The sequence below is a fragment of the Pteronotus mesoamericanus genome, unplaced genomic scaffold (assembly GCF_021234165.1).
Source record: "Pteronotus mesoamericanus isolate MK-2021 breed Mesoamerican mustached bat unplaced genomic scaffold, CSHL_Meso_final contig_752, whole genome shotgun sequence".
NCBI classification, from domain to species: Eukaryota; Metazoa; Chordata; class Mammalia; order Chiroptera; family Mormoopidae; genus Pteronotus; species Pteronotus mesoamericanus.
Genome location: NW_026555251.1, coordinates 1,341,709 through 1,358,364, shown reverse-complemented (window position 1 = coordinate 1,358,364; position 16,656 = coordinate 1,341,709). Strand labels below are relative to the sequence as shown.

At 50.3% G+C, this 16,656-nt stretch overlaps 1 protein-coding gene across 6 annotated transcripts; it reads left to right on the top strand.

Annotated features, from left to right (window-relative positions):
• Window positions 1-8,940: 8,940 nt before the first annotated feature.
• Window positions 8,941-15,979, top strand: ZNF692 (zinc finger protein 692). Of its 6 annotated transcripts, none has more exons than XM_054584039.1 (11): window positions 8,941-9,175; window positions 9,444-9,475; window positions 9,815-10,078; window positions 10,574-10,622; window positions 10,710-10,835; window positions 11,126-11,347; window positions 11,435-11,512; window positions 11,613-11,691; window positions 12,952-13,066; window positions 15,337-15,436; window positions 15,535-15,979. In XM_054584039.1, the coding sequence occupies exons 1-11, from the start codon at window positions 9,000-9,002 to the stop codon at window positions 15,836-15,838; spliced, it is 1,545 nt and encodes a 514-aa protein (XP_054440014.1). In that variant the 5' UTR covers window positions 8,941-8,999; the 3' UTR covers window positions 15,839-15,979. The 6 variants fall into 6 exon arrangements, with proteins under 6 accessions (XP_054440014.1, XP_054440016.1, XP_054440017.1 ...); XM_054584041.1 differs by having other exon boundaries at window positions 8,988-9,175; window positions 9,815-9,838; XM_054584043.1 differs by having other exon boundaries at window positions 9,091-9,175; window positions 10,748-10,835.
• The last annotated feature ends 677 nt before the right edge of the window (window positions 15,980-16,656 follow it).

Here is a 16,656-nt window from a genome sequence, read left to right as displayed (position 1 = left end):
GCCACAGGTCTCCTACCACAGAAGATCACACCATGAAGACAGGGAGTCAAAGCAGATAAATCTAACAAGCAGAAAAAGACAAGAAAAGGCACCTAAAATGGGGATACAAAGAAACAACCCCCAATCAAAAGGAAGGGAGGATTCCCCAGCAAGACTGCCAAATGAAATTGAGGCAACCAAACTATCTGATATCAAGTTCATTATAATGGTTATAAGGACGCTCAAGTAGCTCAGTGAAAAGTTCAGAGAACTCCAGAGGAGCTTCAAGGAACTTACTGTGAACTGCACCAACTGAAAAAGGACATAGAAACTATAAGAGACTGGAGAAAATGAACAATACAATTTCTGAAATGAATAACACAGTAGAAGGAATTAAAAGCAGGCTAGATGAAGTAGAGGATCAAATCAGCGAGCTGGAGGAAAAGGTAGAAAAAAATTCCCAGACAAAACAAAAAAATGAAAAAGGACTCCCCAAAAATGAAGAAGTGTTAAGGGAGCAACAGGACAACATGAAAAGTAATAATATCCATATAATAGGGATACCAGAAGAAGAAAAGGAGCAAACAGTAGAAAGCCTGTTTGAAGAATTAATGACAAAAAAAACTTCCCCAACTTGATGAGAGAAAAAGTCATGCAAGTCCAGAAATCACTGAGGGTCCCATTCAAGAGGAACCCAATGAGGCCCATTCCAAGATACACCATAATTAAAATGGCAAAAATCAAAGACAAAGAGAGAATCTTAAAGGTAGCAAGGGAGAAACAGGTACTAACATACAAGGGAGTTCCAATAAGGCTAGCACCTGACTTCTCAAAGAAAACACTGCAAGCCAGAAGGGAGTGGTAAGAAATATTCCAAGTAATGGAAATCAAAGTCCTGCAACCAAGACTGCTCCACCTACCAAGGCTTTCATTTAAAATGGATGGTGAAACAAGAAGTTTCCCAGGCAAAAGAAGGCTAAAAGACTACACTTCCACCAAACCAGCACTGTGAAAGATGCTAAAGGGACTGCTTTACGAAGATGAAGAAAAAGAGAGAGAGAGGAATGCAGGTACAAAGAGGGAAAATGGCAATGAATAAGTGCACGTCAATAATAATCCTAAATGTAAATCGATTAAATGCTCCAAACAAAAGACATAGGGTACCTGAGTGAATAAGAAAACAAGACCCGCATATATGCTGCCTACAAAAGAACCACCTCAAAACAAAAGACCTACACAGACTGAAAGTCAAGGGGTGGAAAAAATATTCCAAGCAAATAATGGGCGGTGGGGGGGAAGCTGGCATAGCAATACTTATATCAAAAAAATAGATTCCATTTAGTAACAGAACTTGCAGACAAGATGGTGGCATAGGTAGCTACACTTGGCCTCCTCATACAACCCAAAAGACAACAACAAATTTAAAAACAAAAAATAACCAGAACTTCCAGAAAATCAAACTGTATGGAAGTCTGACAACAAAGGAGCCAAAGAAGAAACATTCATCCAGACCCCAAGGAGTGGCAGAGACGGACAGCCAGCTTGGAGAGGATGCATGGCAAGGCGGCGATTGGAGGACCAGGCGGGTGAGGTGGCAACTGGCAGATGGGGAGGTCCCACAATCATGTGCAGATAAACCAGGAGGAACAGCTGGGAAACAATGCAGACTACACAAGCCAGGGTTCCAGTGCAGGAAAAGAAAGCCTCAAAACCTCTGGAGGTAAAAACCTGTGGGGGTTGCGGTGGTAGGAGAAACTCCCAGCCTCACAGGAGAGTCTGTTGGAGAGACCCATGGGGTCCTAGAATGTACACAAACCCACTCACCCTGGAATCAGCACTAGAATAGCCATATTTGCTTGTGGATAGCAGCGGAAGTGACTGAAAGCCGGCTAAGAGCTGAGCAAGCGGCATTTTTCCCTCTTGGACCCGTCCCACACACACACTGTCAAACACAGCAACCTGGGTTGTCCTGCCCTGGCAAATACCTAAGGCTCCACCCCTCCCAACAGGTGCACTGAGACACAGAAATATAGCCCAAATGAAAGAACAGATCAAAGCTCCAAAAATAAAACCAAGCGAATACACAGACAGAAAACCTATCCGATGCACAATTCAAAACACTGGAATCTGGATGCTCACTGCATTGGTTGAGGTTGGTCTCAAAATGGAGGGAAAAGTGAAGGCTATACAAAGTGAAATGAAGAAAAATATACAGGGCACCAACAGTAAAGGGAAGGAAAGCGAGACTCCAAATCAATGACTGGGAGCAGAAGGAAGAGATAAACATTTGACCAGAACAGAATGAAGAAACACGAATTCAAAAAAATGAGGAGAGGCTTAGGAATCTCTGGGACAACTTTAAATGTTCCAACATCTGAATCATAAGGGTGCCAGAAGGAAAAGAGGAGGATCAAGAAATTGGAAGCTTATTTGAAAAAAATAATGGAGAACTTCCCCAATCTGGCCAAGGAAATAGACTTCCAGGAGATCCAGGAAGCTCTGAGAGTCCCAAAGAAGTTTGGCCCAAGGAAGATCAAGCTGGATTTAACTAATATATACAGAACCTTTCACCCCAAAAAAGCAAAATATACATTCTTTTCAAATACATATGGAACATTCTCAAAGGTAGACCACAAAAGAAGCCTCAACAAATACAACAAAATTGAAATCATATTGAGCATTTTCTTGGGTCACACTGCCTTGAAACTAGAAACCAACCTCAAGGAAAAAACTCCAAAACATTCAAATTCGTGGAGATTGAATAACATGCTATTAAATAATGAATGGGTTAACAATGAAATCAAGGAAGAAATCTAAAAGTTTCTAGAAACAAATGAAAATTAACACATAACAGCCCCAAAACTATGGAACACAGTGAAGGCAGTCCTGAGAGGAAAGTTCATAATAATACAGGCCTACCTACAAAAGATGGAAAATTTTCAAATAAACAACCTAACTCTACAACTAGAAGAAGTGGAGGAACAACATAATAATACAGGCCTACCTACAAAAGATGGAAAATTTTCAAATAAACAACCTAACTCTACAACTAGAAGAAGTGGAGGAACAACAATAAACAAAGCACAGAGAAAGTAGAAGGAAGGAAATAATCAAATCAGAGCAGAATTAAATGACATAGAGACTAAAAGAACAATTTAAAGGACCAATAAATCTAGGAACTGGTTCTTTGAAAAGATAAACAAAATTGACAAGCCTTTAAACAGACTCTTCAAGAAATAAAGAGAAAGGACCCAAATAAATAAAATCAGAAACAAAAGAGGAGAAGGAACAACTGCTTCCACAGAAGTACAAAGGATTGTAAGAAAGTACTATGAACAACTATGTCTGAAGAAATATGAAACCTGGGTGAAGTTGACAAATTTCTAGAAACATATAATCTTCCAAAACTGAATCAAGAAGAAGCATGATGTCTCAGTAGACCGACAACAGCCAGTGAAATTGAAGCAGTAATCAAAAGACTCCTGGCACACAAAAGTACTGGACAGGAGAGTTTCACAGGAGAATTTTACAAAACATTATGGGAAGAGCTAACCCCTGTCCTTCTCAAACTATTCCAAAAAATCCAAGAAGAGGCAAGTCTCCCAAACTCTTTATGAGGCCAGCATCCTAATCCCAAAACCAGATAAAGACACAACAAAGAAAGAAAACTACAGGCCATTATCACTGATGAAGATAGATGCGAAAATCCTCAACAAAATATTGGCAAACCAGATCCAGTGATATATTAAAAATTTCATACATGATCAAGTGGGATTTATTGCAGGTATGCAAGGATGGTACAATATTCGAGAATCAATAAATGTAATATGTCACATAAACAAAATGAAAAACAAAAATCACATGATCATATCAACAGATATTGAAAAACATTTGATAAAGTAGAGCATCCATTTATGATAAAAACACTCAGCAAAGTGGGACTAGAGGGAGCATACCTGAACATAATAAGGCCATATATGAAAAACCTACAGCCAGCATCATACTCAACGGGCAAAAACTAAAAGCTTTCCCTCGAAGATCAGGCACAAGACAAGGGTGTCTGCTTTTACCACTTCTATTCAACATAGTATTGGAAATCCTAGCCACAGCAATCAGACAAGAAAAAGATATAAAAGGGATCCAAATTGGAAAGGAGGAAGTAAACTGTCATTGTTTGCAGATGACATGATAGTGCACATAGAAAACCTTATAGACTCCACCAAAAAACTACTCAATCTTATAAGTGAATTTGGCAAAACAGCAGGATACAAAGTCAATATTCAGAAATCGAAGGCATTTTTGTACACCAAAAATGAAATATCAGAAGCAGAAATCAGGGGGGGAAATCCCATTTGCTATAGCAACAAGAAAAATAAAGTACCTACAAATAAACTTAATTGAGATAAAAGATCTGTACTCAGAAAACTGAGAACACTGAAGAAATTTAGAAAGACACAAATAAATGGAAGCACATAGCAGGTTCATGGAATGGAAGGGTTAAAATCATTAAAATGTCCATACTTCCCAATGCAACTTACAGATTCAATGCAATCCCTATCAAGATACCAATGACATATTTCACAGATATAGAACAAATATTTCAAAAATTTATACAGAACCATAAACAACCCCAAATAGCCTCAGCAATTTTGAGAAAGAAAAACAAAGTAGGAGGGATCACAATATCTGATGTCAAACTACATTACAAGTTCATTGTAATCAAAACAGTCTGGTACTGACATAAGAACAGACACATAGATCAGTAGAACAGAATAGAGAGGCCAGAAATAAATCCAAGTCTCTGTGGTCAATAATTGACAAAGGGGGCAGGAGCATAAAATAGAGTAACGATAGCCTCTTCAATAAATGATGTTAGGAGATCTGAACAGCTCCATGCAAATAAATAAATGAATGAATGAATGAAACTAGCCCTCCAATTTACACCATGTAGAGGACAGTGAAGGCTGGTGTCAAAGCCCAGGTTAACTGCTTGGCAAGGCCACGCTTGACCGCTTGCATCTGCAAGGCAGCAGCCCGAGCCTGTGAAGGTTGGGATAGTTAACTGCGAGCTTCAGCCGAATGCGACTACAGCCTTGGCAGAAGAAAGTTTTATCATTTAGGCAGCCTGGGAAACGAATAATCTTTCCCTGCAGCTGTAGAAATGTCCTTGAACTTCATCTAGCCAACCCCCGTAAAATAACACAGGGACCATGCTCGGGGTCATTGTCTCTCCATCCGAGGACAATGCCCCACCCGGCCCCTGCTTTTCTCTAAACTGTCTTGTGTTGTGTCTTTGTGTTGCGTTGTCCTTTTCTCAATCTCCCATTGCCTCCCCTCAGGGACCACCACTCCACGCGGGTCACAGCAACATCATACATCAAAATAAATTTGAGATGGATAAAAGACTTAAATATAAGTCATGACACCATAAAAGTCCTAGTGTAGAACTTAGGCAGGAAAATCTCAGATCCCACAAAGCAATATTTTCTCCAATACATCCCCTAGGGCAAGGGATGTAAAGGAAAGAATAAACAAGTGGGACCTCATCAAAATAAGAAGCTCCTGTGCAGGTAAAGAAAACATCAACAAAATGTAAAGGGAACCAACCATATAGTAAAACATATTTGCCAATGATACCTCAGACAAGGGTTTGATCTCCAAAATATATAAAGAACTCATACAACTCAACACAGGAAGACAAACAATCCAATTAAAACATGGACAAAACATCTTAATAGACACTTCTCCAAGGGGGACATACAGAAGGCCTGTATGCATATGAAAGGATGCTCAGCATCACTAGCCCCCAGAAAGAAGCAAATTAAAACCACACTGAGATACCTCTCCACACTGGTCCGAATGGCTAACATTAACAAATCAACCAACAAGTGCTGGCAAGGTTACGGAGAGAAGGGAACCCTAGTGCACTGTTGGTGGGAATGCAGACTGGTGCAGCCACTGTGGGCAACAGTATGGAACTTCCTCAAAAAACTAAAAATGGGACTGCCTTTTGATCCAGCGATTCCACTGCTGGGATTATACCCTAAGAATCCTGAAATACCAATTCAAAAGAACCTATGCACCCCAATGTTCATAGCAGCATAATTTACAATAACCGAGTGCTGGAAATAGCCTAAGTGTCCACCAGTAAATGAATGGATAAAAAAAACTGTGGTTCATTTACACAACTGAATACTACACAGCAGGAAGAAGGAGCTCATATCCTTTGCGAGAGCATGGATGGAAATAAGCCAGGCAGTAGAAGACAAATACCATGTGATTTCACCTATAAGTGGAACCTAAACAACAAAACAAACAAATAAGCAAAAACAACAGGAGACATGGAAATACAGAACAAACTGACAGTAACCAGAGGGGAGGGTAGAGGGGAATAACAGGGTAAAGAAGGGGGTGGGTCAAGTCAAGGAACATGTTCAAAGACCCACGGTGAAGGACAATGGTGTGGGGATTGTCTTTGGGAGCAGGGGTTGGATGGGGTGGGGGAGATCAATGTGGGAATAAATGGTGACAACTGTAACTATACAATAATAAAAAGTATGGTCTGGAAAAAAGGTGCCCATCTCATAATCCCTGGAGCCTGTATTCCCTTATCTGGCAAATACTTTGTAGATGTGATTGTTTTAGTATACTGAGATGGGGAGATTATTTGTATTATCCAGGTGTGCCCTAAATGTCATCATTCTTGATACAGACAAAAGAAAAGAAGGCAGTATCATAACTGAATGCAGGTTCGCCTACCTGCCACAAAAAAAAAAGCCAAACACATGAGACAGGTGCTGGTAAAAAGGAAAGCGGTTCACTCAGATACCAGCATTCTGAGAAGGTGGGGACTCTTGATCATCTTCACACTGCAGTGCAGACACAAGTGTTTATAAGAAGTGAGAGGGAAAGCAGAAAAAGAGATCAAGGGGAGGGGTTAAAAAGTTCTCTATGTGCAGACCAGTACAGTTCATTCCAATAAGGACCTCAAAATCGGTGAATTTTCTGCTGTCCCACTGTATAGTTGAAGGTTAGCAAATGTCTCAATCTGAGGTGACTGAAGGTCCAAGTCTCTATCTTTTGAAGTTAGTTCCTAGGATTCTTATACAAACATGCTGTGTATCTATAACCTACATATTAATCAGAGTCAATATTGACAGAAACAATGTCAAAAGAATGGTGGATGGGTTAAATTCTTCACTCTTAGAACATGACCAGGGAGACAGTGATTCAATGATGTGGCCACAAGTCAGGGAATGCTGGCCAAAAGAAAACAAGGATTCTCCCTAATATGGACATCTGATACTAAAATTTCTGGACTCTGGAACTGTGAAAAAAGAAGTTTGTTTTCAGCCACCAAGTTTCTGGTGATTTATTACAGCAACCACAGAAAATACATATGGGTGGCTTGGAGTAGGGTTTTTAACAGCAGAGAGGCCCAGAAGTGATTGGATTCGAGATTTGTTTTTGGAGACAGCATCAACAGCACTAACTGATGTATATAAGGTGGCGATATCATAGAAGAGCCCAGAATGATTTCCAGGTTTTTGTTCAGTGCAAGTGGGTGGCTGATGGCAACATTACTGAGATGGGGGAGGGGGCAAGAATTATTAATAGTCGTGTCTGAGAAAATATCAAGTAGCATGTATCGCTGCTAAGTTCATAATTCAGTTATCTGTGGAGAGTCCAGCAGTCAATTAGATATGATTGTGGAGCTAAAAGGCTAGGTTGGAAATATAAATCTTGGAGTTATTAGTTGTAGTTAATTAAATCCATTAGGCCAAGTCGATAACCGAAGAAGAGAGAAGACTTGGTCCAAGGACTGAATCAGGGGACCTTCAATCTGTGTTTCAGTGGGACAATAGAGGACGGTCCAACAAAGGAAAGGAGGACCCTCCGCAGGAGGGTGCGAAGTCACAGAAGCGAGGGGGCTGTGGAGAGAAATATCTACATCATCACATGTTTCTCTAACGATGGAGAGGCAGAGAACTGACTACTGCCTTTGGCAACGTGGGCACCACAAGCAGCCTTGAGAAGGCAAGGAAAGCTCCGTTAGTCTATTGCAGAAAGTATGGCAAGTGAAGAAGGATCCCTAGCGAATCGAGGCAACTTTTCTGAGAATCCGTGATATGGCTGGTAGAGGCTTTGGGGTGCAGCGAGGGCTCTAGTTGCTTTTGAAGACAGCTTATTCGCCAGCTCGTGTTTGTCAGTGTTAACGGGGAAGGCAGAATTTACGGGGAAATACAGCTGGGGAGGCATCACCACTCACTCAGTACATTCAGTACACTGGGTACTCACTACCCAGGTCAGCGCACCGTTTCCCCAAGCCTTTGGTCACCAGGCGCGCGCCACCAAGGTGACGTCAACTCCCGCCACTCCTTGCACTACAGTACACCGCGCGCGCGATCTGCGTAGGAACCCACAGCTCCCGGCAGTCGTTGCGCGGAGCTACAGTGCGCAGGCGCGCGTCACACTCCTCCCCCGCCTCTTCCTCCTAGGCCAGGACTCCAGTTCCGGGCGGGGGCCAACGACACGCAGAGGGACGGGTTGCTCTTAAAGGGGAAACGGCGGCGACGCACGGGAGGTGGGCCCCATCCTCTCGCCGCTGTCCGCCCGCGGCGGCGCAGGCGGTGGGGCTCAGGTAAGGCAAAGCCGGGCGCGCGTTCGGGCCGGCCCGTGGGGGGCCTTTGCAGTGTCCGGTCCGCGCCCTGTACGCGTTACATGCTGCGGCCCGAGACCGGGCAGGGCGCCCTGCAGAACCCCGGCCCGGCTACGATGACCCGACTATGCCGAACGCCCCCAGCTCGGAAGACGCATCCTTGCAGTTTACATTGTTCCCCACCCGGCTCCCCTCCCGGGAGGAGTTCCCCAAGAAAGGCCCATGCCCCTTTCTGCCACTCCTGCCCCTCATCCGCAGCGAGTGCTATGGTAACAGTTTGGTCCTGCCCATCCCCCGCGGAGGCCGCCCGGGCGGGTCAGGTCGGCCCACGCGCGTCCTCCGTCTGGCAGGCCCCGGGCCCATGGCTGCTTCCCCGGCGGACGCGTCCCGCAGGCGGCGGGAGAAGCGGCGGCAGCTCGACGCGCGCCGCAGCAAGTGTCGCATCCGTCTGGGCGGCCACATGGAGCAGTGGTGCCTCCTCAAGGAGCGTCTGGGCTTCTCCCTGCACTCGCAGCTCGCCAAGTTCCTGCTTGACCGGTTAGGGCCAGACGGGGGTCGGGGGTGGGTGTTACCCAGCGCCCCCCACCCTAAGTGCTGGCCCACTACTCCTATCTACTGGCCCATTTCTCACTTCAGCAGTATGGCCTGTGAGCTTTGCGGCCTGCCGGGGTCCTGCCGCACCCCTCCTGGTCCCCGGCGAATAGGGACCCCTTGTAGGACTTGCCCCTTAACTGTGTGAGTGCCTATAGATGAATGCACTTGTCCGGCTAGGCCCTACCTGACCTGCTTCTTGTCTCTCTGGCAGGTACACTTCTTCAGGCTGTGTGCTCTGTGCAGGTGGGTAGTTAATGGGTAGCGGAAGGGGCTCAGGAGCCACAGAGGGCAGCGAGTGGTGTGACCTAGGAACGCCTTCTCCAAAGGGGTTGGATCAGAGGGAACCCCGAGCGAATTTGAGGAGAGGAGTTGGGGAGCCCAAGGCAGTTAGATGGGAGCAGCCTGTGGGGAAGGGAGGAGTTGCTGAGGACCTTGAGGGTCAGGGCTCTGAGGAGGGGTAAACTGGACTCAGGACCACGGTTGCCCGGGCATGTTGAGGGGCAAGACTGTCTGGGTATGGCTCTCAAGGGTGAGAGTAAGGGGCAGCCCAGCTTGTCCTGACTGTCACCTTCACCCCTTTAGGTTCCAAGCCTTTGCCCCCCAAAGGTCTGCAGTATCTGGTTCTGCTCTCTCATGCCCACAGCCAAGAGTGCAGCCTGGTGCCCGGGCTGCGGGGGCCTGGGGGCCAAGATGGTGGGCTTGTGTGGGAGTGCTCCGCAGGCCACACCTTCTCCTGGGGCCCCTCTTCAGGCCCCACACCTCCAGCGGAGTCCAAGCCAGCCCTCCTTCCAAGCACTTCCCAGAGAAGCTGGTGCCCAGAGGCCAGGGGTGGGCAGGAGCCTGCAGGTAGGCTGGGGAAAAGGAGTTGTAGAAAATAGGAAAGGAAAAGGGTTTCCATCTCTAGACCTCAGGACCCTACTCTTTAAAATCGATCTTTTCTTGATGGAAAAACCATGCTGTCAAGAGAATATATCAAAATGCAAAATAGGATGCCTCATGTGTATTTTGGTGGGGAAAAAAGGGGAGAAAGTACTTTTGAATGAACGAAGTATCTCTGGGAGGGCAAGTTGGGACCAGGTTGCTTGTGGGAAGAGGTAGGCCACTGGGGGACAGTATTGGAAAGGAGATTTTTCATATTGTACCTTTTTATACTTGTAATTTTTTTTGAACCATGTGAATGTATCATCTTTAAAATAAAATACCCTTTCCCACTCTAGTAGTCTCTGCCCCTTCCTCCTCCTCCTTTCTAAGAGTCCTCCGACGTATTCAGGCCTCAGAGTCCACCTGCCCTCATCCCTGCACCCAAAATCTCTTCCCCTTTGACTCCACCTGTGCCAACAGGTTTGGAATCTGAGCATGAGGAGAGGACTCAGGAGACGAGGTTGCTCAGGTGAGGTTGGGGGGAGGGACAAACTAGACCGGTGGACAATGGGGATGAAGGATCAGAACCTCAGGCTTGCCTTCTTTGCTCCTACAGGGGAATAAGACCCCCACCAGAGTTCTTTCTGCCCCCAGGAGAAGACGAGGGGGTTGATGAAGATGAGAGCGAAGAGGAGCTGCTCAGTGATGCCAGCCCATGGACCTACAGCTCTTCCTCAGACAAGCAAGTTGGGGCTGCGGGAAGCACTGCGCATAGCGGGAGGGCAGGGGCAGCCGGCAGGGACAGAGCTCTGCAGAGTTGAGGAAAGGGCTTGTTGGTGGGAGGGCGGAAGGAACTGGAGGGCTGCGATTGGGTGCCAAGGGGCGAAGGTAGGCTCTCGGGGGAGTGAAGTCTGAACACAGATGGGAGCGGAGGCCTGGGTAGGGCTGTTCTGAGTTTGGGATCTTTGCGATCTAGGGGCTGGGGCTGTCTGGGGGCCCAGGGAGATAATGTCCCCCTCTTCATTGTTTCAGCTGTGAGCCAGATGGCCCCAAACCGCCTCCTTCCCCTGTTACTCATGCACTTAAGGAAGGAGAGATAGCCGCAGCCCCTGCAGCTGCCCCCACTTCTCTGGCTAGGCCGCCCTCCTCAGCACCCTCGGTGGGTTCTGGAGCTTCTCTGCCTGTGGAAGGCAGGGTACAGCTGGAGCTCAGTCGGACCCCTCAAGCAGCCCAGCAAACTGAGCCCCTGGCCAGGTAACCTGATGGCTGAGACAGAGGGCAGGGGTATCCTGGGCCATGGCCCACCCTCGAGGCCCTCTGCTCCTTCTTTGCTGCTCGTAGCCCTGGGAGTCAGGCCCAGTCTTCTCTGGCTGTAGCCTGGGACGAAGACAGTGCACAGATCGGCCCTAAGAGAATCCGGTAAGACTGAGGGAGGGACTCTGGGAGGGGCTGAGAGGAGAGAGGGAGGCTGAGGAGAGCCTGCAGGAGTCTTCTTACTTCTCCCCATTCTCACCCCCAGGAAAGCTGCCAAAAAGGAGCTGCTGCCTTGTGACTTCCCTGGCTGTGGGAGGATCTTCTCCAACCGGCAATATTTGAATGTGAGGATGCGAGGGGCACAGGTTGGGCTCCTTGTGGCTTCAGGTGGAGGAGAAGGGCTGAAAGAGAAGCTGAGTGAAGGAGCCTGGTGTGCCGGGGAGTCCGGGATCAGGAAGAGAAGGGCCGGGGTGGCATGCAAAGCCTGCCTGCACTTAATAATCACTAAACCAAGTAACAGGTGGGGAAAGCAGAAAACACAACCGTGGACGCACAGCCACTGCCCACTACTGCTTGTTGCCTGGCCTCTGGGGATCACAGGGGACAATGGTGGCACCCTCAGGTTCCCTGGGGGATAGCGACGATTGTAAACATTTGACCTGTTGATCTTCACCATGTCTCTAAGGAGTAGGCGCTGATACCATTGCCACTTTCCAAATGAGGAAACCGAGGCACAGGAGGCTAAGCACTGCCCCAGGCTCCTCAGCTTGAGTGTATTAACAGTGCTGGGGATCCCCAAGTCTGGTCGCCTTCTTCACTGCAGGAGGAGTTTGAGGCACAGAAAGGGTAGGGCCCACCCCTAGACTCAGCCAGAGCCCTCGGGGCAGGTGTGGGGGCTGAGGAGGGCCCACACTGGGCCGGTGAGGTCAGGGGTGGACCCGGAGGAAGTAGCGGGAGGCGATCCCCAGGTGGCAGCAAAGCTCCATGCTTCAGACACTCAGCAGGGCTGGCGGGTGCACCTGAGCCGTTCAGGGAGCAGATGAAGCAGCCCCCGCAGCAGTTTAACTACAGAAAGTGGGAGTGTGGAGGGGAAGCCCATGTGATTTAATTAGGCAGGATATGCACCTGGGGTCACATAAGAGAAAACTACATCCCAAACGTACTTGGTGAGTTAAGGCTGAAAAACACACTACCCTAAGAATGTTTCAGGTTAGGAACGCATGTATGTATCCACTGCAGGTGTTGGAGAAAAACGTATGATGTGTACCCGTGGGGATCTCTCACCAAAAAGCAGGCCGTCTGGGTGGTGCTGTGCTTCAGTATGGATAGGGAAGAGGGCAACCATGCCCTCCCTCAGGCGGCCTGTCCCCAGCAGACAGCACATTCATAGTTCGGGAGCTGGGCATTGCAAGGGGAGGTGGTCGCCAGGAGCTGAGGTCACAGAAATGAAGGGCACCGTCGGATGGGGGCGTTTTGTGGCCTGGATGGGATGGTCGTGTGTAGGTGATGTGACCTGGCGGTGACCGTTTGGGGCAGGCAGAGGAGCCTGCCTGCTGCGTCCACCCCGGGGTCTCCCTGAGGAGGGCACGCCCTTCCTTCCGTAGCACCACAAGAAGTACCAGCACATCCACCAGAAGTCCTTCTCCTGCCCAGAGCCAGCCTGCGGGAAGTCCTTCAACTTCAAGAAACACCTGAAGGAGCACGTGAAGCTGCACAGTGGTCAGTGGGGGGAACGCCTCCTCGCCTAGCCCTGCAGGTCCCCTCACCTCCCCCCGCGGGGCCCGCCCGCTGCCTGCAGTGCCCATCACGCTCTCTGTAGGGGACTTCCACGCACTTCTCAGTGTGTTGGGCACGTGCCTGCCTGGGACCGTCGATGCTGGGACACCTCAGTGAGCAAAGCAGGCAGCCCTCACCTCGTGAGATGTCCAGTCACGTAGAAAGTGGAAGGCGTGTGGAAGCAGGGAAGTGAGGAGAGCACGGGGAGGGGTTGCTATTGTGCAAAGGGAGGTGCTCTGAGCAAAGACCTCAGCGAAGGGAGAAATGGAGACTTGTCCACCTCTACGGGCAATACGTGGGGAGGAGGAGGGGGCGGACAGGTGGTGGGGGTCCCAAGACTGCCATGAACATGGCCTGCCTCCGGGCCCGATGCGGTGGGCCTCATTTCAGGGTCCTGAGCAGGGAGGGGACGCAGCTGACTCTGAAGGGAAACGGGCTGCCGTTGGAGGAGGGGGTGGCAGCGACGGGCTGGGTGCCGCGGTGTCGGTCTGGAGGCTGCCGCAGGCGCGACGCCGGAACCAGGAGGGCTGCCCTGGGGAGCACCAGTTAGCACCCGTGGGACAGGCAGGGAGGAGTTGAGGGTGACTGGGAGGACCCCAGTCTGAACAACTTGGCAGAAGATTATGTGGTTTCCTGAGATGGAGACATTTTATTTGGGGTGTGCTAATTAGATATTCCACAGCATGTGAGTCTGGAGTTCAAAACAGTGAGGGAAAAAAATGTGTTTGTCACGAGCACATGGAAGGTGTTTGGAGCTGCGGGTGGCATGCACTTAGGGGAAGGAGTGAGCCTGGGTGACGAGCTTTGAGGAGGCAGGTGGGAAAGGCAGCTGCGGGCACCAGCAAGGCAGGGGAGGAAACTGGTATCTGTGGACCAAGTGCTGGGAAGGGGGCAAGGAGAGGGTTGTGCCCGTGCCGCAGGGCTGAGGAGGGGGGTGAGGACAGGCCGACAGACCTGGTGGGAAGCTGTCATTGACCAGATGGGAGAGATGACAGCCACCATGGAGCGAGCTCTAGGCAGGAAAGAAAGTGGAGACAATGAGTGTGGACAGTTCTTTGGGTTTTGCTGGGAAAACAAGCAGAGAATTGGAGCCTTAGTTAAGATGGCTGCGAGCTTGGAGCACAGAGATGGGACTGATCCCCTCAGAGAGGACAGGCTTGCTGACTCGGGTGGGGTGGGCAAGCTCTGGTTGGTGGGGGGGGGCGTCTCAGGCACAGTTCGAGGCAGCTGCAGAGGAGCAGGCGGCAGCCACACGTGAGGTAGATTTGGGGGCAGGATATCAGCGTTCTGTCTGGCGTCACTCCTGGTGACTTTCAAAAATGAGTTCAGCGGCCGGATGGGGCTGCTGGAGAAGAGGTGGTGCAAACACGGCTGGGACTCCAGAGAGGGGAGCGCTGGCTGACGGTGGAGCGCAGAGGCACGCGTGGGCCCATGAGGCTGGCAGTGGGCTGTTTCTGCGCCCCACCCCCCACCCCGTGCAGGCCTGGAGCAGGCCACGGGTTGTGTTTATCCTGCATTGGTTTTAGTCTAGCAGGTACTGCAGAGGGAGAGAGGGATTAGGGAGTCGGTGTGAATGAAGGACGGCCACACAGCCACCCTCGAAACAGCACTGGGCAAGGAGGGGCAGGGGGTGGCACTGGGCTGGTCTGGCAGCCTGGAGTCGTGGGATTATCACAGCAGGACACGGTGGAGTGTTGGAGCCAGCTCCCTGGCTGGAACTCGGATGGTTGAAATTGGGGTGATGGATCGTGTCTTGGGAGTGGTGGTTAAGAAGAGTAGGGGGCCAGGTGAGTGAAGGTCAGGAAACAGAGCTGAGCACTGGCCGGCCAACAGCAGGAGCGGCTGGAGAGAAGGCCTAGAGCCAGTATCGTATGGGGCACAGGGGAGGGATGGGGGCGAAGGCTGCTGGCGTGTGTGTGTGTGTGTGTGTGTGTGTGTGTGTGTGTGTGTGTGAGAGAGAGAGAGAGAGAGAGCTGATGGCAGGGCGTACAGAGGTGTAAGGGCCACCTGCAGAGATTGGAGGTGGCAGGGAGGGCAGGCTCCAGGACAAAAAGAGGGCATTGCTGCTGACAGCCACAAGCCAGTGCCGGGGGCCAGGGTGGATGTGATGTGCAGGCTGAAGGGGGGGCAGTACTCCTGTGGGGGCTGGTGCGTGGGCTGAGAAGGGGCCACAGCCTGGGGACGGATGCTGGGGTGTCCCCGTGCCCCCGCAGACACCCGGGACTACATCTGTGAATTCTGCGCCCGGTCTTTCCGCACCAGCAGCAACCTGGTCATCCACCAGCGCATCCACACTGGGGAGAAGCCCCTGCAGTGAGTGTGGGGCTGGGTGTTGAAGGACGGGGCTGGCGGGACACTCAGGCAGCTGCGCTGAGGCCCCTCTCTTCTGTCTGCTGGTCTTCCTGGCTCAGGTGTGAAATCTGCGGGTTCACGTGCCGCCAGAAGGCCTCCCTGAACTGGCACCGGCGCAAGCACGCAGAGACGGCAGCCACCCTGCGCTTTCCCTGCGAGGTCTGCGGCAAGCGCTTTGAGAAGCCAGACAGTGTTGCGGCTCACTGCAGCAAGAGCCACCCGGCTGTGCTCCTGGCTTCCTCAGAGCGGCCGGGGCCAGAGGAGCCCTGTTCCAGCACCTCTGGCCCTGCGTTCCTGGGGTCCAATGATGAGTGCAGGCCGCCTCAAGTTCCTCAGGCTCTGACCCTGCTTCCTAAGCACTGACCACAGAGGCTGAAGAGCAGCAATGCCAGACACTTGGTTCCTGGGGACTCGGGCGATGGGAAGGAAGTACAGGGCAGGGCTGGATTCCAGGACAGCCAGGCTCCAGTAGTCTTCCTACAGGACAGAATAAACCCAGTATTTTACAGGGACATGTGTGGGCTGAGTGAGTGTTTTCACACTTGAGGCACAGGATTCCCCTTCCTTTGGAGGCTCTCTGCTAGGTAAGCAGCTCAGGTGCGAGCCCTGTACTGCTCGGCAGGCCCCCGCCTCAAGGACCCAGCTTTCCCAACTTGCCTGGGCACTGCTGCCCTTTCCCGGGGAGTGTCACACCCTCTCCTGCACTGGAGCAGGCCAGGCCCTGGGCAGGGAGCGCACTGGGCCATCCCAGAGGTGTGGAGAAGCAGGTACACAGGCATGTGACCCTGCTCTGCACTGACCTGGAGAAGCCAATGTGCAGGCCCCAAGAGTCTGGCCTCCCAGTGCAAAATCAAGGGGCTGTGCAGCAGCATTGTGAGCTGCCTTGGGAAGGGCAAGACCTAGGACTTTGGCGTGGGCCTGGTTCTCAGGTCCCTTCTCAAGTCTGCATACATACACCTCTTTTATTTCACTATCGACAGCAGTAAACTGCTGGCTCAGGAAGGTGCCACGCTGCCCAGTTGCCTCTGTGGAGCTCTGAGCTTAATTCAGGTGTTCCACCTGGCTGGAGAATATTGTCCTCACAGGCACCAGACACCATTAAGTCTGTCTCCTGGGACAGGTGAGCAGCCATGCTGAAGGCTCCCACCTGCTTTCACAAGGACAGGCCACCTCTCCAAGGT

Excerpts from the sequence above, each read along its gene's own strand:
- ZNF692 (XM_054584039.1), top strand. The coding sequence starts at position 9,000 with ATGGCTGCTTCCCCGGCGGACGCGTCCCGCAGGCGGCGGGAGAAGCGG. Across the intron at positions 9,176-9,443 it reads GCCAAGTTCCTGCTTGACCG|GTACACTTCTTCAGGCTGTG; the intron begins GTTAGGGCCAGA and ends TCTCTCTGGCAG. Across the intron at positions 11,513-11,612 it reads ATCGGCCCTAAGAGAATCCG|GAAAGCTGCCAAAAAGGAGC; the intron begins GTAAGACTGAGG and ends TCTCACCCCCAG.